The 25,745-nt window shown below is 38.7% G+C and overlaps 1 protein-coding gene across 3 annotated transcripts in view; it reads right to left on the reverse strand.

Moving 5' to 3' along the window:
- Window positions 1-5,299: 5,299 nt before the first annotated feature.
- The window catches only part of usp54a (ubiquitin specific peptidase 54a), a 135,132-nt gene continuing 114,686 nt past the window's right edge, over window positions 5,300-25,745 (reverse strand). For 2 of the 3 annotated variants that reach the window (XM_072583575.1, XM_072583576.1), the window contains 8 exons: window positions 23,812-23,985; window positions 21,226-21,345; window positions 20,248-20,413; window positions 18,040-19,553; window positions 16,352-16,485; window positions 15,205-15,342; window positions 12,481-12,676; window positions 5,300-8,000 (listed from right to left, as the gene is read on the reverse strand). In XM_072583575.1, the coding sequence (XP_072439676.1) occupies window positions 7,255-8,000; window positions 12,481-12,676; window positions 15,205-15,342; window positions 16,352-16,485; window positions 18,040-19,553; window positions 20,248-20,413; window positions 21,226-21,345; window positions 23,812-23,985 (3,188 nt within the window). In that variant the 3' untranslated portion in view covers window positions 5,300-7,254. The remainder of the gene's footprint in view (window positions 8,001-12,480; window positions 12,677-15,204; window positions 15,343-16,351; window positions 16,486-18,039; window positions 19,554-20,247; window positions 20,414-21,225; window positions 21,346-23,811; window positions 23,986-25,745) is intronic. The other variant, XM_072583577.1, reaches the window with a different exon arrangement.

The raw sequence follows: 25,745 nt of genomic DNA on the forward strand, positions 1-25,745 counted from the left end.
ATTTCACAAAAACAGGTATCAGAACATAAAGCTGACATTTATTATGCAGTGTAAAACCACAGGAACAAGAATTCGCTGCATTCTGTTTAGCTAATGTCCATTTGACACAATGAAAGTTGCCTCCTCCTGATCCAAAAACAAATTGCTTGATGTTGGAAATCAGCAATGAGGCCAGAAAATGGTGGAAATACTCAGCAAGTTAGGCGGCATCTGAGGAGGGTGTAACAGTGGAAAGTTTCAGGTTTGTGAGTGGCTCTGTTGATTTTAATTTCAATCTCACAGATGTTTCATGATTTAAAATATTTGGCCGAAGGCAAACCAAGTGTTCTGCTGAAACAGAAACCTGTAACATTAACTATGCTTCCCCCTACAGAGATCATTTTGATTTTTATTTCTTCTATTGTAATTTTAAACTGGAAAACATGGGCAAAAAACAGTCCACAATAATGTCAACAAAGCTGGAGACTGGCAGTCATTACAAACAAATGAATAAGGGTCAATGACAGTAGCCTCAGGTTTTAAAAATGTGTGGGTTGAGAGAGAAAGGGAACAGAAGGAAGTGTGAGATTCTAGTCTTGAGGTTCCTAGAAGAAATGAGGGAAGTAGATTCAGAGTCATGGGTGTTAACAACAGCTGAGAAAAAAAATTGTTACCATGACCGAACTTGTAAATGGGTAGAGTCTCCATCACTAAGCACACAAAACTATGCCTGCCTTTAAACATAAGGTCCTCTTGTTTTGGTCGATGTGTATCGTATGTAAATATTTGCATTTATACAGCACCTTTCACAACCTCAGGGCTTCTATTATAATGCTCACTTTGAGCAAAATACTTTTGAATATGGATATGATTATAAGTTAGGAAGCATAGGAACCAATTGTGCATTACAAACTCCCACAAGCAGCAATGTGAAAATAACCAGTTCATATGACTTTACTGATGCTGTTTGGTGGCTAAATATTGATTTGGACAGAGAAAAAAATCCAAAATATTATCGCTCATTGAGAGCATGGAAACTGAAAACATTGGCAACTATTATAGATAATATTACACAACAAACCATCGACTCAAAAAACAGGACCAACAACTACTTGGTTTAGCATAGGTAAGGCAAGCAATTTAATTTCACTTAATTCAGATCAAAATCACAAAATGCAAATTCTTCAAACACCAGTCAGTAGTTTGCATAGTAAGGCAAAAGTGAGGACTGCAGATGCTAGAGATTAGAGTGGTGCTGGAAATGAAATCCCTGATGAAGGTTTCCTGCCCGAAACGCTGATTTTCCTGCTCCTCGGATGCTGTCGGACCTGCTGTGCTTTTCCAGCACCATTCTAAGTTTGCATAGTAAGTCTGACTGATTCAATCACCTTCATCAATGATGCAGGCACTGATATTTCCATCTGTGACTGCTTGTGACTTATTACAAGAGACATGCTCAACATATTTGCCCTTACTGCTTGCTTATGTGAGAACTCCTGATCAGAAGCAATCCATGTATGTTCTTTTCCCTAAAAGGTTAATTCTTTTGCAGGTGAAAAGTTGTGGTAAATGTTCATTAAGAAGTCTACTTCAGCCTGTAGGAACTATTTCAATTGGCAGCTGAGTAATTGAGTGTTGTTACAAGAACCATATGTAAAATTAGAAAATTTTGGATTTGACTTCTAAATGAAGTCTTTTCATATAATTATGAGCATGTTTCAATTCAAGAGCATCTTTTCTCTATGGTTGCATTATTGTTCTGAATTAGTATGGTATTCCTGTTATGGAGAGGATGATGTTCCTACAGTAAGCTGATTAATGTTTTTCACAAGGTTAGTGAACAAAAATTAATTTTTGCCATGTCACTTTTTACAATGGTATAAAAAGATATTTTTCAAAAATAGTACACCCTGTTTTCATCTCATTTTTTGGGTGGAGTTCCATTTGATTCATGTGGTCTAAAAGCCAGCATTGGCCCAAAGATGTAGTAAAATTAGGCCATTCAGCCCATTGAGTCTGCTCCAACATTCAGTCATGGCTGATATGCTTCTGAAGCCCATTCTCCTGCCTTCTCCCAGTGTCCCTTAATCCCTTTACCAATCAAGAACCTGCCTGTCTCTTTCTTAAATACATTCAATGACTTGGCCTGCATAATCTTCTGCTGAAATGAATTCCACAGATTCCCCACCTTCTGGTTGAAGAAATTCCTCCTCATCTCAGTTCTAAAGGGTCATCCCTTCATTCTGAGGGTGTGCTTTCAGGTCCTTGTCTCTCCTACTCAGAGAAACATCTTCTCCACATCCACTCTATCCAGGCCTCTCCGTATTCTGTACGTTTCAATCAGATTCTCCCCTCATCCTTCTAAATGTGGTCAAATACACCCAAAATCCTTAACTGCTCCTCATATGACAAGCCATTCGTCCTCGATCATTCTTATAAACCTCCTCTGGACCTTCACCAACACCAGCCCGTTCTTCCTTAGATACCAGGCACAAAACTGCTCACAATATATAGTGGCTTTTCAACGAGTCTTAGAAAAGGGAATTAGGGAAATATCCTTTCAGGAAAGCTCAATGACTGAAGTTTACTTCCACATTGTGGAATAAGTCAACGAACAAATATTTAAATAAAAAGTTGCCAAAACCCAAAGTCCACAAAAGTTATCGTGAGGGCATTTCTTAGATTCAATTGCCTGTTGATAGATTAGCCTCAGACATCTAGGCCAAATGTAATGCTTGACTTGGCTGTGCTGTATGATGATATGGAGCTGAAGGTTAGAGTCATGTTAAAATATTATTTAAATAAAACATTTTATCAAGCAGCAAGCAGTGGGGAAACTTGAAAGAAACTAGAGGGCATATGTTTAGGGTAAGAGGGGAAAGATATAAAAGAGACCTAAGGGGCAACTTTTTTACGCAAAGGGTGGTACGTGTATGGAATGAGCTGCCAGAGGATATGGTGGAGGCTGGTACAATTGCAACATTTAAGAGGCATCTGGATGGGTATATGAATAGGAAGAGTTTGGAGAGATATGGGCCGGGTGCTGGCAGGTGGGACTAGATTGGGTTGGGATATTTGGTCGGCGTGGACAGGTTGGACCGAAGGGTCTGTTTCCATGCTGTACATCTCTGACCCAAGTGACCTGTAGCTCTCTAAAGAAAGGTTGAGACAAAGGCATCAAGCAGTCTGCTCAAAGCCAATAAAACAGCTTGTGAGGCCTTTTATTTAAAAAGTTGTAACAATAGAAGCAGCCTGAGTGGATGGGGTCAAGCTCCCACAGAACCAGAATTTTTAGTTTTAGCTTTCAGCAGTTGCTTGAGTCTTGAAGCTGGATGTGGAAGCTCTTATTCCTGTCTCTGTTATAGCTAAAAGCTGCTGCTAGAATCTATTTTACTGAATGTGCCTTTTTGCCAACAGTGTATTTATGGGATATTACTATATTAGCACAGTTAATATATATTAACTATTACTAATTATTTTGTTAAGCATTCCAAAAGAGTCATAGAGATGTACAGCACAGAAACAGACCCTTCAGTCCAACTCGTTCATACCAGATATCCCAATCTAATCTGGTCCCATTTGCCAGCACTTGGCCGATATCCCTCTAAACCCTTCCTATTCATATACTCATCCAGATACCTTTTAAATTTACAATTGAACCACCCTCCACCACCTCCTCTGGCAGCTCATTCCATACACACACCATTCTCTACATGAAAACATTGCCCTTTAGGTCTCTTTTATATCTTCCCCTCTCACCTAAACCTGTGCGCTCTAGATCTGGACTCCCCGACTGTCTATTTACCTTATCCATGCCCCTCATGTTTTTATAAACCTTTATAAGGTCACCCCTCAGGCTTCGACATAGTTAAGCCAGTTCATTAATTTTATTCTGTATTTTAACTGTAGTGTAAATAAAAAGTGTTTCACTCAAACTTGAGTAGTTTGATTACTCAAATTGCAACTGGAACACAACGCCTCACATTTACCTTCAAAATAAGAAAAAGTTAGGGTCGAGGCTATCTTCTTAACATATTTTGAAGAGATCTAAAATAACACCGACTGCTCACTTCACCTATGGCCTTACTTCCTCTCTGTGTTTTATTTCTACACAGATATGAAGTGCAGTTCATGAGGTCAAAGCTGTGGAAAACTTTTCCATTGGCATTTATTATATTGATAGCCCAGTAAACATAGATTATAAAGGGAGAAAGGAAGCATTAAACACCGTCACCCTATCACCCTAACTTCATTGTCCTGTTAGTTCCTGCAATGTGAAAGGTGGGGGGGGGGGGGGCACAAAGCAATGGCAGCAGCATGGAGGAGAGTAAACATCAGTACAACTGTGGCTTCTCCTCAGGCGCATTTTGGAAATGTTTTACACATATCTTCCCAAACACCTCGATCCACTGCTGTGCACAGTTCAATGACCAGCTTTGGCAGAATGTCTTGATTTGTAATTAGGTGTTGCATTCAAATCACCCCGCCCTGCACTCCATAGTATTCTGATTATAACCATCATGAGCAGTTTGGAACTCTGATCTGTGGTCCAAGCATTGCAATAACAGAGGAGCACTGCACTATGTTCCTCACATTTATGCCTTTATTTAAAATAATAAATTATTACAAATAATAAAAAGAAAAGTAAATTTCTCTCATCAAGCTGTGCAAATGATTCAAAATGCATAAAACTGACCCTTGCTGTTGATTTCTATTAAAATTTGCTTTGCTTATCAGAATATGCTACTTTTTTTTCTTCCTGTCATCAATTATAAACTGTTTACCATTGGGGACCAATCCTCTGACTTTTTGAATACTCCAAGCTGACATCTCAATACAATGGAGAGGGAGTGTTGTGTTGAGAGAGGTGCTGGATGTAAAGTCAAAGATCTGTCTATTGCTCAGACACTCAGAAAACATCCTACCACACCACAGAAAGAACAAGGGAATCCTCTCAATATTCTGGCTGACAATAAGAACTCAACAAGAACAAATTAACCTGGCACTTACTTTGTACTGTCCTTGGAACCTCCAAAATTAGTTGTCATGTTGCCCTCCAAAACAGTGATGACTATACTTCATAAGTAATAAGTAATTAATTAGCCATGAAGATTTGAAGAGTGTTTTAAAAATGTAAGACCTTATTTTATTTCAACATCTGTGCAGCTCAGTTACTCAGGGAAAATACGCCAGTCAGAGTAAGAAGGAACAAATTACTGGCTGAATTTCCAATTCTCTCAATTTCCCAAGCAGAAGAGATCTATCAATTTTTGTCTTAAATAGTTTGCTCATCATCAGAGTCAGACCAACAACAGCCCAGTTATTAGCACATTTGGATACTTTATTGCAAAAATATGAGTTGCATTTTCTAGCACTGCAATAGATACAGAAATTTTCCAATTCACATGTCATTTGCTGTAAAAGCTGTACACATTTTAACAGAAATACATTAGCAAGAATATCAAGCTTTTACTAAGCAGACAAGTATGAAATTACAGTACAAATCTGTAAACAGTTTTCTACAATAAAATCTCAACCTACATTTGTACACCTATAATTTATCATCAAGAAATGTTATAGGATATACACAATGGTGTGAAAAGCCTGGTGCTCAATGCAGAACCTCTCAATACTCATTCACCAGCTGCATAATCAACATAATGAAGCTGCAGATATTACAACAGCATTTACTGGTGACATTTCCAATGGATCTCTAGCAGTCTGGCAAGTCAAGATGAATTTTAGACTACCACAAACAAAAATCAGAATCATACACATTATAAAAATAACAGATCAGAAGAAGGAAATTAAAGGCAAAGTTCAGAACTTGTGTGCCCACAGCTGAAGCTTTCCTCTGGACCAATTCCTCAAAATGTCACTGTCTGTTTGCCCTGTAACATCTTTCTAACTATTCAATGTTTAGACATCAAAAATAATTTTTCTCCATTTGTCACACTATCACACTTATACCCAGTGACCAGGTACATGCTTACTTCTTCAACTATTATATTTTAACCTGCATCCTTCATTTATTTTTTACAGCAGCTTTTCATCTCCATTGGCCCTCAGTGAAACAGTATATTTACACTGCCTCTCACATCAGACCTACAATCAAAAGATAGTTTTAATTACGTATACACATATGGGACGGTCAGTAAAGTGTCAAGGTGTCTTCCACTTGGACAGTCATAATAGACATGTTTTAGCTCAATTATGTGCACTATAGAAAAACTAATTACTCACAAGGTGGTAAGTACAAGCACTACCTCAAACTGCAACCAAGTTAAGACAATCATATCAATCCTACACTGTAAGCTGAATCATTGTGTAACGTTGGTCTTTTAACCTCGTCCAAGATCAAAAATGGACAAAGCAAAGTCTCTGCATGTGAAGCTGGCAATAATTTCCCATGCAGTTACTCCACTTCATTAAAGTTATTAATGGGGTCCAGAGGCAGATCAGCCAAGACCCTAGTTACAGAAGCTCCACGGACCTATGCAATTCCGCTCCCCACTCTTTTAGTAGAAGCATTAACCTTCTTGAATTAAATGGCTGAATACCTCAGCTAAAATAGAAAAGAGAGCAATTACAGCAGAACATATTAAATATCCATAAGCTAGGATCCTGCTACATATATTTAAAGTCACTTTAGTAACTTTTGACATGCTGCAATCATCAAGTCTCAAAAAGAATTTGTATTATTGGTTAAAATACAATATTATAGTGACCCCAGTTCTTCTTTTCATAGATAGCAATTCAACTTGATTTGGAATGAATTCAATGGGTTATTAAATTGTCTTTTTTGACAATGACATCAGAACATGTCCATTGCAAATTGACATGTAAACCACAATGTCATTTAGATCATTATACTGTATTACAAAGCATTGCATATTTTCAGTGAAAAGATCCAAATTAATAAAGTGGCTAGGACTGTGATACAGCAAAAATCAATTCTGTATACCCAAAGGACAGCAGTGTGGCTTTTAGATCCAGCATCAAAACTCTCAACACAATTTCTAACTGGTAACAGAAACAAAGTCAGGTTTTATAATTTAATGACATTCAACCTTTAGCCTTCATCAATTTTCACTTATACTAATCATTTAAATGCACACTATAGATTTTCAACATTACAGCTGATAAGTGATCTGTTTTACAGTGTTAACCTACTCAGTTAGTGGCTGTACCAGTGTTTAGCGTAAGATTCAGCCTACTTTAAGATAAATTGCTTCTGAGACGGCCACTGATTTTGGCTGACCGTAATCACAAAGGTCAATGCCGAGGTTTAAACCGCCCCATGTAAGCACTACAGTTCCGGCAATAAACCATGGTTGTGCCGATGACTACCTGCTGGCATAAAGCGCACTGACGCCCTCTGGTGCCCACATGTGGAGTGGCCTGTTGAGTCACTGATCGACCAGCAGATGGCCGCCTTGAATATGCATCAGTACTACTGATCCTTGCAGTAGTATGTAGAGCCAAACGCATCCTCTCACCGGGCTGAGGATGGGTATAGGTTGTTTTCCTCCAGTCTTCATCCGGGGGAACATCAAGGCGAACTGGACCTGGAGTACTGGAGTGTGAAGACTTGTTATAAAAGGATTTTTGAATATCTAAGGTCTTTGTCATGTTACTGTTTTTTGGAAGTGTGTTTTGGATAGTACCATGTGCAGGTCTGTAATGCACAGGAAAATGATTAGAACAACCATGATTCTCAGGCACCTCAGTCCGAGTCTGGTGCAGATGTCTGCTTGTTGTTATACTGGATGGATGTCTGCAAAGTTGCTCCACTTTTCTCTTGTCTGGCAGGACAGCTTGGTTGTTGTTAGCCAGTCTCTGCTGAATGTCATTCTTATTCTCAACATGCATCTGACCTTTTCTGATCGGTCTCTGTCCTTTGGTCCAATTCTTCTGAAAGCGTGGCAGTGTACCATAATTCACTGCAACACTCTGGTAGTTCTCATGGTTGAGAGCTTCACCCCGGTCAAACACAGCCAGAAATTTTTCGATGTTTTCGTCTGTTTTCACAAGAAACAGATAAAGTTAAGCTCATAGAATTACTGGAAACTACTAGATCAGTGACAAAACTGCATTATCTATACATTCAAAATTACAGCACAAGAATTTTCCTAAATGTTCCCAATCATCCACTGTAAATTTGGTAGAAACCTTAGTAAAATTACTATGTTGACAGATCATAAGAGCCTTCACAGAAATTTAATCTACAACTACTACTGGTAGCCTGGGAGCGAATGAGCAAGAAGACACCACTTTTTACACATACAGATTTTGTTTCAAGTCAAGAAATATATTGTGATCAAATCACATTTTCAGATATTCAGTTCTGCAATGAATTATTGGAGATTACTGTAATGTTGCCTTTCAGATATTTTATCACTACATTCCTAGCTGGTTTAAAGGTTTCCTTTGTTCCCTATGTTCCTGTACTATGTATCTGCACTACTGTGTTAGAGCACAACGCTTACCTGTATTGACCAAATCTGCCTATTAGTCCAAATGAGAACAAGGCATTGCACAAGTCCTTCACTTTTACAAGTTGCCTTTTAAATTATATTAACCGTTTTTCGATCAGCAACATTTATCACTGACTTCAGAATGGGACTTTTGGCCTAGTAAGCCAACACTGTCGCTCTGAAAGGACTGTCCATTTAGTCTCAGTTACTTGCTCTTTCTTTGTACTCTTTCAAATTTATAATTTTCACATTTCTTCATATCCATTTGACAAGTAACAATTAATCCTATTTTAAGTACTATTCTAGGAATTGCATTTGATGTTCTGATTAATCTGCATTTTTAAAAATGTTTCCTAAACTGTTAATCTTTTAAATGATCTGAAGTCATAACTTCTAATTACTAGTTCACTGAAAATTGTAATAGAATCATTGAGACATTGAGCACAGAAACAGACCCTTTGGTCCAACTCGTCCATGCTGACCAGATTTCCCAAACTAAATTAGTCCCATGTGGGCCTGCATTTGGTCCACATCCTTCTAAACTTTCCAATGCAAATATCTTTTAAATGTTGTAACTGTAGCCGTATCTATCACTTCCTCTGGCAGTTCATTCAACACACGAACCACCCTCTGTGTGAAAAGATTACCATTGAGGTCCCTTTTAAATTTCTCTCCTCTCACTTTAAAATATGCCCCCTAGTTTTGAACTCATCCATCCTAGGAAATCCTATGTCCCTCATGATTTTATAAACCTCTAAGGACACTCCTCAACATCCTACACTCCAGGTAGAAAAGTCCCAGCCTATCCAGCTTCTCCCTAGAAATCAAACCCTCCATTGTATCAACATTCTGGTATATCTCTCCAATTTAATAATATCCTTTCTTTAGCAGAGCGACCATAACCATACACAGTACTTCAAAAGTGACGTCCCAACTCCTATATTCAATGGTCTGAGCAAAGAAGGCAAGCTTGCTAAACGCCTTCTTAACCATCCTGTCCATCTGTGATGCAACTTTCAAGGAACTATGTACCTGAACCCATAAATTTCTCTATTTAACAACATTACCCAGGGCCCTACCATAGTCCTGCTGTGGTTCACTTTACCAAAATGCCTCACATTTATCCAAATTAAACTCCATCTGCCATTCCTTAGCCCACTGGCCCAATTGATCAAGATCTCTTTGTAACCTTAAATAAACTATTACATTGTCTTTTATACCATTGCTTTTGGCAAAATTACTAACCATGCCTCCTAAATTCTCATCCAAATTGTTTACTTAAATGATAAACAACACTGGCCCCAGCACCAAACCCTGCTGAATACCGCTAGTCACAGGCCTCCAGTCAGAAAAACAACCTTCCACCACCAGTCTCTGTCTCCTACTGTCAAATGAATTTTGTATTCAATTGGCAAGCTTTCCCTGAATCCCATGTGATCTAACTTTATTAATCAGTCTATCATGCAGAATTTTGTCAAAGGCTTCACTAAATTCCACGTAGACAATGTCTACAACATCGATCAACATATACTTCTGTTCATTTCTTTATTCATTTGCATAACTTTGAAAACTTTTATCAGATTTCTTATTTTCTCTGTTATGAAGAAATCACCAGTTTGTTTCATATCAACATGTATTTTTAGTTTCTTATCTCTGATTCTGTCCTAATGAATCTCTATCATAACATCACAAAAGCTGTTTTACAAAACCCAAATGTAGTGATTTCAGAATAAATAAGAAAAAGGAGCAGGAATACATACAGCTCTTCAAGCCTGCTCTGTAATTCAATATAATCTGTAGTTTACCTCGGATTTCAATTCCATTTGCCCACCTGCTACCCATAATCTCAATCCCCAAGGGACCAAAAATCAACTTATCTCAGCATTGTTCCATGATGGGAGTTCCCACAGTTCTCTGGAGTACAGAATTCCCCAAAATATCACAACTCTGACTGAAGAATTTTCCCTTCTTCACAGTCCTAAACGATCAGTTGTTTACCCAGAGACTCCATCCCCATGTTCTAGATTCTGCAAGCAGCAGAGACAACCCCCACTATACACTATCAAAACTCAAAATATTCTCTGTTCCAATGAGATTAGCTTTCTAAACTCTAGGGACCACAGAATCAATTTACATAGCCCCTTCTGAACAGCCGCCTCATCCCATGGATAATTCTAGTGTCTCTGACATCACTGTACTGCCTCCATTGTAAGCACATCCTTCCTTAAACATGAAGAGCAAAACTGCACACTGTTATCCAATTGTGGCTGATCAAAGTTCCACACAGGCCCTCTGAAGAGAATCCCACCTAGACCCACCCCCCCTACCCTACATCCTGTAGCCCTACATTTCTCATGACTAACCCACCTAAGCTTGCACATTGGCCAATCCACCTAACCCACACATATCTGAACTGTGGGAGGAAACCCATGCAGACATGGCTGAATGTATATACCCCACGCAGACAGTTGTCTGGAATCGAACCTGGGTCCCTGGTATCGTGAGGCAGCACTGCTAACCAGTGAGCCACCATGCCACCTGTATTTCAATCATCTTGGAAATGTACACAAATAATTCCGGTGAATTCCTATACAGTAGGCTCTGCTAGAACACGTGTATCTTCAACATGAATTGGCTTTAATGTTACTGAAGAATTTAGACCGTTATTTGTAGAATGCAAACTTTCCTTACCTGTATTGGCTATAATGTGGTTCCGGCCCCATTAGTTTAAATAGTGCAGCTATTGTGCAATATTCTTATAACGCGAGATTGCATGAGAATGGAGCTATCGCGTTATATCAAAACTGATTGTATTCTGTACCATTGTATTCATTTACGATGCAGTAGATTTAACTGATTGAAAATCTGTTTTTTTCTCATGCAATAATTTTATGAATGTAATAACAATAACAATAAGCAATTCTTGCTATCCAGACCGTTTTGATTAGTTAGATGTTGATCCTAAGAGCTTTTGTAAATACAATGACAATGATTAAATATTAGAACATTCTACCACAACACTAAGGTAACACATGGACTGTATGCAGCAAACATTTCCATCTGATTTTCCTCCCTCTCTGCCCAATTTCCCTCCTCCTCACTCACTGCCAACTTGGTGACATTTGAACTTTGCCTAATGAAGGGTGAGATAAGAATGTGAGGAGTCAGACTCAAAGCTGTGGCTGTCTATATTTTCTTTACCACCACCACCATATTTTGACAGCTTAGTTAATACTGGTTGTTTTGAGCTTTAGGTGTTCTGACGTACACGAGACGTGCTTTTGCACAGAGTTACTGGTAGCAGTGACACATTTTTAGACAAAAAGAATAGTGGAAGATAAGGACCGAAAGAACTGCAGGTGCTGTATGAAACAAAAACTGAAATTGCTAAAATACCTCAGGAGGTCTGGCAGCATCTGTGGAGAGAAATCAGTTAACATTTTGGGCCAAGCAACCCTTCCTCAGAACTGAAGATAAGGGTTGGGCCCCAGCAATGAAAGTATAGATGGGGGAAAGCAATGGGTTGGAGATAAGGTGGTTGCCATGGGTGGCAGTGCATGGGAGGTATGCAATTAGTGATGAAAATTGCACAGTGGGGTGGAGGATGCAAAGATCGGAAGGAAAAATTATGGAAATTTAAAGTAGTACTGATGCAATAACAATCCTAACTTATCGACAAATATTTTGCAGGTCTCTACTAATTTCACTACAGTAAAATTAGCAGAAATTATAGTGCATCAATACTGTTTAAATTGTGATCATTTGATGAATCTCATAATAAAGCCTTTGCGTAAAAGCTTGTGTGGTGTGGTGGAACCAATGCCAGCTTCTTGTAGTTAATGCCAGAAAATACCAAAACCTCTGCCAGTAGCTTCATTTACATATTGACAATTCCACATTTGAACAGCATCTCAAATAACAATATGACCTGGAAAGGAAATAGATGGACAAGGTCATCTTGCAACCCTGCACACTATGGATCAGTGCACACAAAAGGAGGTACAAGTAGAGATGCCAAGATTACCTGATGCTCTGTTTGCCTCACTAGCCTTGCTTGGCCACAATAGATCAGACGAAAGGTGCTTTGATAGGTTGGAATGGTGTTGAAGGAAAGAGGTTAACACATGAGGATCATGGGAGGAAGCTTGGGATGTGGTCAAGGAAGACGAACTGACCGATCTTTTTCGAAGCTCCATGCATTTTCTCAGGGTTGTTGTTTCCTTGTAAGATAAATGGATATGACTGTTATATGTGAAAACTTACCGTGATGACAGAAAGAAAAATTGCCTTAAATTTATTCCCATAAGCCTCTCCCACAAGATTATGCAACTTAATAAGGATGCATTAAGTTGCTAACACTTGTGCAATTATAAGTTGAAAATTACTCTGCGTAATTTAAAATGTCACTGGATTAGTAAATTACATGCTTAGGGTATTGTTACTGCTATATAGCTATTGTTACAATTTCCAAGTATATTTTGTCCCACTGATAGGACAAACCTAGGGGTGTGTCACAATAATATACAGTCAACGGGGAGTTGCATTACAAGTCCTCAACACTGACCCAATGAAGTCTCATGGTATCAGGGGCACACATGGGCAATGAACGTTACTTTGGCTGAGGCTGGTATGGACACAGCATGTATCTGGGTAAGGGATTTCAACGGTCATTATTAGCAGTGGCTCGATAGCAGCATCACTGTCCAACATGGCCAATTTCTAAATTGCTGCTAGCCTGAGTCTGTGGCAGGTAGCAAAGAAACTAGCAATGGGAAAAAACCTACATGAACTTGCCCTCACCAATCTACCTGTCACAGATGCAATTGCCCACGATATTATTGGTAGAAGTGTTGATTTCACAGCCCTTTAGACCAAACTCTTAGCTTGTACTAAGTATACCTTCCATTGACTTGTGTGGCATTAGCATTGTGTTAAATGAGAGAGATTTCAAATAGTTCAAGCAGTTTCAAAATGGGTATTCATGAGGTGCTGTGGTCCATCGTTATTATCAGCAGCAGCAGGATTGCGTTCAAACTCAATTTGTAACTTTGTCTGGCACATCCGCCACCAAACATTTATCATCAAGCCAATGGATCAACCCTAGTTCAGTTATGAGTACAGAAGGCAAGAGTATACCAGGAATATTAAAAAATGGGATATCAATCTGGTGAAAGTATAAACTTGCATGCCAAATCATAGAAGCAACATGTCACAGACAGAGGAGACAATGAGGTCTGCAGGTGCTGGAGATCAGAGCTGAGAGTGTGTTGTTGGAAAAGCACAGCAAGGTCAGGCAGCATCCTAGTTGGAAAATCAACGTTTCAGGCCGGAGCCCTGGTGAAGGGCTAATGAAGAACACATAGCATGCCCAAAACAGATTTTCCTGCACCTTGGATGCTGCCTGACCACATGTCACAGACAGAGCCAAGCAATTCCACAACCAATGGATCAGATCTCAAATCTGCAGTTCTGTCATATTCAGTCATAAATAGTAGAGTAGAATTCAATGGCAAGGAAGCCCAGCACGCCAGACAGTTGAAGCAGATGGCGTCATCTTCTGCCAGAAGTGCTGAGTGGATGAACTAATTCAGCTTTCTCTTCAGTCCCCCCCCCAGAATCACAGATGACAGTTATCTGCCAATTCGGTTCACTCTAGATGATATCAGAGACTGGATACTGCAGAGACTATAGATCCTGGCCATATTACAGCAACAGTAGATTAAGGGGGTCTAGCAAAACTGAAATCAATGGGTATTAGGGGAAAACTCTCCACTAGTTGGAGTCACACCTAGCACAAAGAAAGATTGCTGTGGTTGTTGGTCAATTATCTTAGTCAACTGGAAAGTTCTTCAATGTGGACCCAACTATCTTCAGTTGCTTCATCAATAATCTTCTTTGCATCATTAGGTCAGAACTGATGAATGTTTATTAATGATTGCACATTGTGTGGCACATTTGTGCACTTAAATGCTAATGAGTAACCATCGCCAACCAAAGAGAACCTAACCATCAATCATGACATTCAATACCACCTACTATCCCTGAATCCATCACAAACATCACTCTGGGGATTCACTCTGGGGATTACCACTGACCAGAAACTGAACTGCTCCAACCACATAAATACTGTTCAGAGATTAGGAATTCTGCAGGAAGTTAATCGCTTCCTGACTCCCCAGAACTTGTCCACAATCAGTAAGACATAAATGAGGATTGTAATGGAATAATCTCCATTAGGCTGAATATATCCAGCTCCAGCAATTCTCTTTTACAAGCACCTGCCAAACTTGTGGCCTCCAGCACCTAAAAGGGCAAGAATATGACAGAGTCATACAGCATGGAAACAAACCCTTCAGTCAACTCATCCATGCTAACCAGATATCCTAAATTGATCCGGTCCCATTTGCCAGCCCTCTAAACCCTTCCTATTCATGTGCCCATCCAGATGACTTTTAAATGTTATAATTGTACCCACCTCCACCACTTCCTCTGGCAGCTCAGCATGGGAACATCACCATCTGAAAGTTTATTTCCAAGCTGTGCACAATTCTGACTTGAAATTATATTATCATCACTGTTGCTGGATCAAAATCTTGGATGGCCCTAATAGCACTTAAACCAGATTGACAGCAAGGGTGCAAGCAAGTGTCTCACCACCATTTTACCAAGGGCAATTAGCAATGATCAATAAATGCTGGTCAGCCAGCAATGTCCACATTCCACAAATGAATTAATAAAATTAACTTACAACATTCTGAGAAGGAATCACAGGATCTCTGTTAGCAAGAATAGTTCCACTCAGGCTGCGAGCAATCCGACGGAAATTCTCTGCACTGTAATTATCGTTTTCCTCAATATCTCTTGCAGCAAATTCACCAAAATGCATCTTACAAAGTTAGAGGATAAAAGTAAATGAGATCAATTAAACATCCATGATTAGCAGTGGAAGGAAAAAAAAAGTCCTTAAAAGCACAGGAGTTTAAAATAAGCAGAGCATAAGGGTGACGAGGAGATCTTGCTAGAAATTGTAGTCATTTGTATTGGTCATAAACGGACGTAACACTAACTTCACTAGGCATAGCAGAGCTTAAAGTGAAATGAAGTTTCTAAATTGTGGATACTCAGAGTACAGTTCAAAAGGTTAAGTTTTGGAAAAGCATTGCACTGAATCCAGTTCACACATTAATTAATCTGACTGCTTTATGGAATAGCTGCATGTAAACATTGTATGCAAGAATAGTAACCTCAACTCATCTATCATCAATAGTTTGAGGTAATCAGGGAAGTGAATTAAATGCTGGCATAGTGAGCAATGCCCACATCCATGAATGAATTTTAAAAATTATGATTGGTTCACCAACTGCCTTTAGATGGATTCTGCACGATAATGCAATGCATAGTTTCTGTAGAATCCTCAAAAGACAGCCGGTGTTACCCATCAAACTGCTGCTTTCATTGCCGAACTCATGAAGTGCCAATGTGACTTTCCCTGTGGTCAGGCAGTTCCAACCTGCTCCTATATTGCTGCAAAGCCATTTTCCAAACCACAAATATGAAACAACTTCTTGAGTGAGGAGAACATTGCTGGAGCGCTTAAGATGCACATCTCTACTGAAGAAAACTCAGAACTTAAAACCATGATTTCAAATATTTCTGAAATCAGAAGTAGTAGAGTACTTGGAATTAAAAGGACTTCACAACAGTTGCTTTTTGGTTTAAATTCAGTTTTGAAAAAGTACTAATTTCCCTCAGCTCACCACAGCAAAGTTACAAAAGCTAATACTCCCCATATTGCTAGCCTGAGAGAAACTGACAATTCATTGTAAGTATAGACAATAAGTAGTCTCACAATTTATTATGAATTTAGTAATGAATTTCTATTTATTTAGAAATACCTTTGTACGGATTGGTACAGGAGCTCCACAAGACACTGCTGAATAAGCATTACGCTCAATCTCTGCGGTTGGAGTTTTTGACTGACCTCTGCCAGGCAGAGAGAAGTGTTTTCTTGTAAGTGTATGTGCAGAAACTAGAGGAGACACAAAAATCAGAGAGACATTAATACATCCTTACTTTTCATAGCCAGTTATGAATTGGGTTAGCTGTCCTTAATCAGCATCATCTTCAAAAGATGACATTTAATTCTACTACAACTAGGTATGTAGTCAGCATGGTCCAACTCCCAAACAAGCCCGAGGTTACCACGAAGGATTTTCCTTTTCAACTTCTTCGACTGCCTGAGGCTTGATGACCCTCAGGTTAAACCACCACCAGCTATTTCTCTCTAATCAGACAGCAGCCCTATAAGACTATGGTGACTACCTTTTCATAATTAAAATAGATTTTTGAAATTGACTCTGAATATACTCCAACTGGACCCAGCTATCTCTGATCATTATGGTGCTTTGATCTTGTTTTTCAGTATAGTCCAGAGCCTTCGATGTTGCACCACTGCCAAAAAAAAAGTCGATATGGCAATCAGTTGTGTGGCTGGATTCAGGTACATCTGGTGTAACAATCTTTTGAATCAGCAGATTAATTGCTGTAGGAACATACAAACAAGGAACAAGAGCAGGCCACTCAGCACTCTGAGCCTTCTCGACTTGATTGGAGTTTGGTATTTTTGGGGCATAATTTAAACTGATTGGCCGAATTTGAATTTGTTTTTGTATCCAGGCAACCAACTACTCTAACTGCTGGACTAAATGTTACAGTGTAATTTCTTCAGCACTCTGCATGCTTCTCTAAGTCCTTGCTAGCTTTCAACTCTCTTAAAAGGTACACCTTAAACTTCAGAGGACACATCTACCCTATCTAGCCTTTCCTCACAAGGCAATCCATTCATTCATGTCAAGTATTAGTCCAGTAAGCCTTCTCAAAAACATGTTTCCAACGCACATTTTTCAGTAAATACGATGACCCAATACTGTACACACTACTCCATCTGTGGTTAGATGTGGACAGATGAATACTCAGCTTTTGTTTGAATGGATTTCCACTCAGCAAAGCTGACCTCTTTTTTTGATATTAACACCTACTGTTTTCCCATATCATTTCTCAATCATAATTAGCACTCGTTTTTCCTTTTGCTTTAGGGCACCTTTATCAGTTGTTTCACTTGCTCCTCCTCCCTCATTTTTCCACACTTAAAAAAATTTTCCAGCCCCCTTTAGTTGTGAAGAGTCATCCCGAACTAAAAATGTCAATTCTGTTTCTCTCTCCACAGATGCTACGAGAGATATTCAGTTTCTCTAGCATTTCTTGCTTTTTAGTCTGTACCTGTTTGTAGAAAGGATTGGAAATTAAACAGCCAGGCAGCACAAGGATTCCACGTTATGACTAGGTATGATGAACAACCCAAGTGTCTTAATGATTAACCTTCAGCCTATCATAGTCATTGACTGTCCTTGCACCGTTAAACACATCCCAGCCAAACTTAGTAGTTCCAATCGAATTTTGTGGCTTAAACAAAACACTTCACTGAGAAACTGACAATTAATGATCAAACTTTACGAATCTTCACAATAGTTGCTAAAAGATTGGAACTATGGTTGCTTACTTATTGCGTGTTGAGCCCTCTCACCTGGTTTAGTACTGCTTTGTCTGGCAGTGCGCTCAGCCAACTGTCTCCCTGGTGAATATCTGGTATTCTCGGAAGCCTGCAGACTTGCTTGATAGAGCGATTCCAGTTCTGAAAATTCCAGTTCCAAATTCTGATTTGTATCCTTAAATGGTTGTACTTCTTGTTTTCCATGAGCTTGTGTGTTACTTTTTTGGCTGGGCAGATTATCATGCAAGTGATGCTGTTCACTGTTTTTGTAATCTGACTGTAACATATAATGTTCCATATCACCAACAATCCTTTTACCCACAGGCACAGAAGCTGTACTGGAAGAAAGCTTATTTTGCTGCCTCGCTGGTACAGACTTGTCCTTGGAACTGGTTTCCCTGAAAACTGCTTGGACAGCACTTTGGTATTTCTGTCCACATGTCTCATCTGTCTGAACATCAGGTGAAAAACCTGACCTTCTCAAGTGACTGTATACTTCTCTTGCAGCAGCATCGGTGTTTGCTTGGTAAGTAGGCAAAGATGGAGTAATAGGTACCTCAGCTTTACAGTCCAATAGTCTGTGTGAAATCTGGGGAGAATACAAGCTATCAGAAGACCACTTTGTACTACCCAACTGATCATTGCCTTGAAGAGTTCCCACCTTTTGATTCAAAGTCAGAGGTAGCTGGGATACTTCTTGATCAAATTTCTTTGGTGAAAAATCCGAACATGTACTTTTGTAATTACCTTCATCACTTCTCTGACCTAACTTAACATTTATCCTTTGTAACTGTTGTGTCAATGACTTTACATTAACCCGGTCAACTGTTGTTTTGGTCTTGGATGAACAGGCCTTGTCAAACTCCGTTGAATTCAAGTTCAAACCTAAATCACTTCTATGTGACTGATAAGGAGGAGATTCTGCAGGGGACCAGTTCAAGCTTGTGGACGACAAAGTTGTACATGGAGAAATTTCGGTATTAGTTGCGTTAAATTGACTTGAATTACAATATTGAGAAGAATAAGGACTGCTGTTTGAACAGACACCTATTTCATCTTTTTGAGTTGACGCCTGCATGTGGAGAGATGGTGATGGAAATGTGTGATGCATGCCTCTGTATTCAGCTGTAAGCAATGGCAAAGAACCATGTTTGTTTATTGTCAATTTATGGTTGAATACTGAACAGTCTGATTTCTCCTTCCCTTCTACTGGTTCATCAAGATTCTTCAGCTGATGCTTGGACATCGAGACACTCTCTTCCTTCTTCTCCCCGGGGAGAAAAGCTGGCACCCAATTGCGATTGCTTGGAGATGGAAGTTCGGTGGTACATCTGGCAGATAGGTTTGGTTTCAGTTCAGAAGCCAATGAAGTGGAAACTTTGCCATGCGAATTTGATTGAGAGTCACGTAACCTAGAAGCATGTTGATTAAGTTGATGATGGGAGGCTGACAGGACGGGGGAAGCTTTGGGCCTGTGATCGGATTCACCGGTAGGTTCCATTGCTCTCTCTGATGTTAGCAGTACTTGGACCTGGCTAGCCTGCATACTGAAATAAAAAGATTGTGTTATTTTTAAAGTTGAACAGTGGAAATAATTCAATACCAGTACTAAACATATACTGTATGTTCCTATCAATAGATGCAAGCTGTAATTAAACACTATATTTAAAACCTCAAATTAGCATTTAGTTACTTACTTCAGTATAATTACACTATAATATACTTATAGTATAACTTTGAACTCTACTTACTATCCAACTTAAGGAATTATTGCTGAGCAAAGTTGAAATGTTAGAGATCAATCTTATGGTTAGACTTCATGAAAAAGATAATATCCTATACAACCCTTTCTGCAGCAGAATCATTGTACATCTTCTAAACATCTCCTAGACAAGTTATTCTCATAAGGCAAGAAATTAAGTGAATCTTTAAAGTATTTACCAAAATCACACAATCCTTCCTTTCGAGGTCACCCAAATTTATTGAAGCACGAGTAATACCAATACTTACTCCATTGCAATTTTAAGATGTACAAGTGACAGTACTTCAAACAAATTTAGGTCAGTCCTTTCAAAAAAAAGGCATCAAAATAAGTACATACTTTAGACAGTTACTGAATACTTTGCTCAACAGAATGTATTTTCTAAAATCAATAAATCTTATTTTCAAGACATTATTTGCAGTATCAGTGCTTTAATGGTTTCTATCTGACATTTGTCCCTCTTGAACCCAAATTACTACCTTTTGCATTCAGTGACGGGGATCCCCGGTGGAGGGGGGTGGATGGATTGTTGCATGCGCTCCTGCAGACTTCGAACCTTCTTCATGCAAACATGGAGCTTCTTATCAGCAAGGGCTTTGGTGTGTGTGATGGCACTGCCTTCATGCATAGCAAGTCTTAGTTTAGCTAAAATGCAAAACAGCAGAAAAAAAAAATGCACAGGCAGACCCAAACAACATGCAGTTGTAAAACAGAAGTATGAGAAACTCACAAAACATTCTGATGAAATGTTAAGCAGTGATTTGTAACAGCAATGAGATTCAGCTTTAATTACAAAAAAGGGTGCTCTACACACAAAGGCTTATCAAATGTCATATCAAGTGCTTATTAAATCACATATCTGGCACAGAATATGCATAGCCACACAGCTAAGCGAATGTCAAAGTAAAGCGAATGAGTGGTAGAAACACGACTCTGGCCCTCAAAAGCATAAAAGACAAACTAAACGAGAAGCATATTTGCCCAGTTTATTGCACTGGGAATCTCTATTCTAAAGCAAAATCCAACAGAATCAGTACTAAATTGCCAGTTAGATTAATTACTGTAAATAGCATTTAACAAAACTGTAGTTTTTGTACATATTTGGCTAAAACCAAATATGAAATTCCAACAAAGCACCATTTTGAAAAGGTGTCCAAGAAAGCCTCATTTAAAAATATAACAAATTTTGAATAACGACAACAAAAACCTTTGTTTCAAAGAGTATTTAAAATTTAGAAATTGACATGCATTACATCACTATTTTACATATAAATAATGTGATATAATTTCAAGGCATTTTAATATTTAAGGAACTAATTTCCAGGTAGGAACATAACATGCATTGAAAGAAGAAATGTCAGGTTTGTGGAAAATTATAAGATTTTAGTGGGTTAATATCATAATTGGTTAGCAGAGCATTCAATCTGCAAGCAGCAAAGGCAGTTAGGCTTACTTACACATAGCTTCATTGCAGAGATTGAGCGCTGCAGCCAAGTCATCCTTTTGTTCAAGACGGAAAGACTGTTCTAATAGAGAGTCTACCTCCTGCAATGACCTCTCAAACTTGTCAGTCTTCCCTGCAGAAGCAACACCAAGTTTTCTTTTAAATGCACTTGTTTAAAGAACATTTAAAATGTAATGAACACTTTGCAGTGGCAAATTTATTACACAACTTTCAAATCAAATACTTCCTTTATATTTTACAGTTGATATAGGTATGAAATCTTGGATTTTTTTCATAACAATCTTAAATTGTCAAGAATTTGGTTTGAAAGAGGCAGTATTTTCATAAGATTTTACTTGAAGGAGAAAGTTACAAATACCTTCAAATCTGAAAAAGCTACTGACCTCAATCTCAAACAACAACATAATTGTAAACGTAATTTGGCAAACTCATGCCATTTCGACTTAAATGAATAGCCCTGTGTAGCTGTGAAGGCAAACTTCGAACAGCTGCAGATTAGCAGATCAACCATTAGGCAATTCAAACCTCCATTCATTATAAAAATACCTCCGAAAGGTATTGCTGCATGACCCGCTGTGATTGAGAAACAAGAATAGTTATAGGAAGTAAACAAGGGAATCCATTTTAAAAAAAAACTCAACCACGGGATGAGTATATCGTTGGCTAGGCCAGCATTTAGTGCCCAGATGGCATTAAGCGTCATCCACATTGTTACAGGTCTGGAGCTATGTTTTCTTGAATTTTGTTTTCTTCTGCACAGACTTCCAAGGTCCACATACAAGAGAATTCGGAAACTGAAAGTCAATATTGGGAATGGCTTCAGCATGTGCATCAGCTTTTACAGATTGTCGAAGTGGCTGTGCGGCCATGCAGCTGAGTAGAAACATAGGTTTGGAGTCACATGTAGGCCAGACGAGAGAAGGACAACATATTTCCTTCCAAATGAATGGGTTTTTAATGATCATGTCCCCAGAACATGAGGCAGGGATTCTGGACTGTTAGTCAAATTACATTACCATCATGCCACTGCCTCCCCTACTTGCTGAATGAAAGGTAGGGCACTCAACCATCCAGCAGCTTCATTGGAACAATGATTTTGGCAGGTCTGCAAAATTATTTGTGCTGGCTTGATCGGCAAAAGAATGCAGCAGCTGCAGTCTTGTAGCGTAAACACATCTTTTGATGCTTTAATAGATAGGGACATTAAAACAGTATTACCACAAAATCATATCAGCATCAACATCATTAAAAACATTCTCATGGCAGTGAGAAGGAAGGAACATATATTGCAAGGAGTCAAGTTAAAAAAATAAGAAAGGAAGGGTCTGGAAATACTGCAAAATATGAGGCAGAACGAAAATAGTGATTTTAAGTTTAAAGTTCAAGGTAATCTTGTACTTCTCCTCTAGCCATCTATTCATGAGACTCAAGTTGTGACAGTAAAATAGCAGACATATAATAAGGTTAGATAGGTCTGAACTCTAACTATAATGTAAAGCATTGCTCCTAATTTGTATCTTCATTTACATTACGTTTATTTAAATGTGAAAATTGAGGAAATTAAACGAATAACCGCACATTTCAAATGCTTGCCCATGTACCCCCAGGAAGTACCAATACAACACTAGTGTGTAAAGTAATTCTTATTCCACTATGTTCTTTCATATAGATGGTTGCATTATTTTCCCAAAGAACCAATATTTAAGTTGTACATATTTTTGAAGGAAATCTATAAATGCAAAATATATGATTGTTAGCAATGATGTTTGAGGTTTACATTTATCCAACTTAACACTGCTATTTTATAACACATTAGAAACTTAGGGTGTGCTTTTAAGAAAACATGCTAGCTTTTAAAATTGTTTCCAGACATACAGCCCTGCTCACTAATATCAGAAAACTCACTTCCCTTCAAGCTTAGTGAATAGAACCCAAGAAAAAGTCCTTTGCTATTTTGGAGATCCTTCAGTATATGGAAGGAGGTACATAAACAGTACTGATTGATGCAATCATGTTGGTGATAATGGTTTAATAAACAATCACAAAAGAGATTAATCAACTCTGTGGGTTAGTTTATTTAAAATAGTAAAATGCATTGGCTAGAATTATGGAGCTGCGCAGACTGGAGTTGCGAGTCAGGACCATGCAGAATCTCCACAAGTTGACTTTGTATAAATTGCATTGGCAATTCAATTTTTGATGAGTAATTTCCATACAGACTTGGAACTCTCTTAAAGCATTCAATAAAGTTAGATAATTTGCAGAGTTCCAACTCACCTATGTTTAGTAACTAGGTAAAAACAATGACTGCAGATGCTGAAAATCAAATACTGGATTAGTGGTGCTGGAAGAGCACAGCAGATGCTGCCTGAACTGCTGTGCTCTTCCAGCACCACTAATCCAGTATATGTTTAGTAACTGCCCATGAAAAGCTAGGAGGATTAAAAGGCTTCTCTAATTCCTGGGTAACTATGAACATGACCTCCAAATCACTACTGATTGCCTCAACTACACCCTCAGTACCCTGCCAGATTAACTCTTTCTACCACATGCCCTCACCCTCTTGCCAAACACTCACCTTGATTTTGCAGCTCATCTAAGTCCATGAATTTGCTTGGCCGGGGATTGAAGACCATAGTTGCTTCCTTTTCCCTCAGTTTCTTTCTTCTTAGTTCCTCCTCTTTAGTTTTCCTTTTAATCTCCTCTTCCAACTCATCCAACTCACTTCGCACAGGCTGACTATAGTTTTCATCTATTTGAAGCAGATGTTAAAACTCATAAAAGTATACAGATCTGTTTTTGCATACAGTATTTTTCTCACTCAAAAGGATCAAGATCAAGATGCACATGTAAGAAGATTTGCAAAAGCAGCAAATACAATATGAAAAATTATATCTCTCACACCGAGTGGTTCAGGTCACACAACCTGAAAGTGTGCCGGAGTCAGATTCAAGTGAGGCATTCAAGGTTGTATTAGATGTTATTGAAATTGAAACACAGTGCAATGGTATAGAGAAGAGGCACAAAGTCATAATGCTCATTGCAGAACTGGTGCAGACGCAATAGACTAAACAGCCACTGCACTAGAACACACCAGTAATTGTGACAGGTCAGTGGAGGAAAACACAAATTGAAAATATTTTAATTAAATGTTACAGCTCAACAGTTTCAAGTTAGTAAACACAAAATAAAATGAGAACTTTGAGTGGCCCAACCTGTTTGATTTACACTAATGTCATCACCTTAGCAAAAGTAATGATGCTTTCAGTTGTTTAAATTAACAGTTAAAGAAGCTTAGCAAAGACTGCCATCATTGCAAAATACTCTGTCCAGTCTGAAAGCCACAACAACAGGTTACTGATTTAAATGACCCATGTATGATATGGTGAGAGATTCTGGTACAGGACGTTTGTGTCAAGAATAGCCTTGTTTTCTCATCAGTTTCACAAATCATTCCTTAGAGGCAGATGTTGCATTGCACTAAGAAAATAATCAACAGCAGAGACATTTAGCTAATATTCTAATATTCAGGAGCAGGGATAGCTCCCTAAGTATCCACACAGGATGAAACAGAACCTCAACAAGTAGTAAACGCATCCCAACAAATTATCACCAGAATTTTCTCTTCTGTCTGAATACAGTGTAATCTTTTTTCAAGCACAATTCAAGCCAGAAACTGCTCATCTACTGAAAAAGAAATTGTGTTGCTCATGTTTTGTGCAAATTTCTACACAAAAAATGTTGTAAATCTTTGGAGTTCTTTACCTCAGTGGGTCTTGCATGTCCCATCACTGAATATATTTAAGGCTGAGATAGACTTTGAGCTTGCCATAGTCATCTCCTTTGGTAGTCCCTCAGAGTCGAGGATGACTTGTTTCCACTACAGGGTCTTGAACTCTGTGGTGGGTGAATTGTCTAATAGTGGAGCCACAGACTCTGCCCCCATCCCTAGGTGAGGCCGGTGATTTTTGAGGAGGTAGCTGGAACAGACTCTCTGGATTACGCACACTGTTGGCCCCCACATGCCTCATTCAGTGATGCTCAAAAGTGGTTGGCAGATACTTCTCTAGTTTGTGTGTTTTCCTGTCTAGTTTTCTAGCTCTTTGCCAAGCTCCAACAACACCCAAATAGTTTTTCATTTAAGGAGTGGCGACAGTGTAAACAATCACAAGTAATCAGAAAGTCAGCTGTGATGGCAATAAAGCAGTGTGCTTTCAGCTTCTGAAAATATCTGTCAACAGTTTGCGTATCTGTTCCAAATAAGAACATTAAAGGAAACTAAATTTTTCTTTGACTCCGTTCTAAATGATCATTCACTTATCCTGAGTCTCTACTTCTGTTTTTGTAATTTTTTAAAGCAGAACTGAAGAGTTGTAATAGCCTTTCAGATTTACTTTATTGAAATAAAAAGCACTGCAAATCTGGGAGAATGTTTTGGCAGTGGTGGGGGGTGAGGAAGGGAGGAGAATTAATGATAGCAAGGAGGATTAATAATAGGGAGGAAATTACAGA

The sequence above is a fragment of the Chiloscyllium punctatum genome, chromosome 13, assembly GCF_047496795.1.
Source record: "Chiloscyllium punctatum isolate Juve2018m chromosome 13, sChiPun1.3, whole genome shotgun sequence".
NCBI classification, from domain to species: domain Eukaryota; kingdom Metazoa; phylum Chordata; class Chondrichthyes; order Orectolobiformes; family Hemiscylliidae; genus Chiloscyllium; species Chiloscyllium punctatum.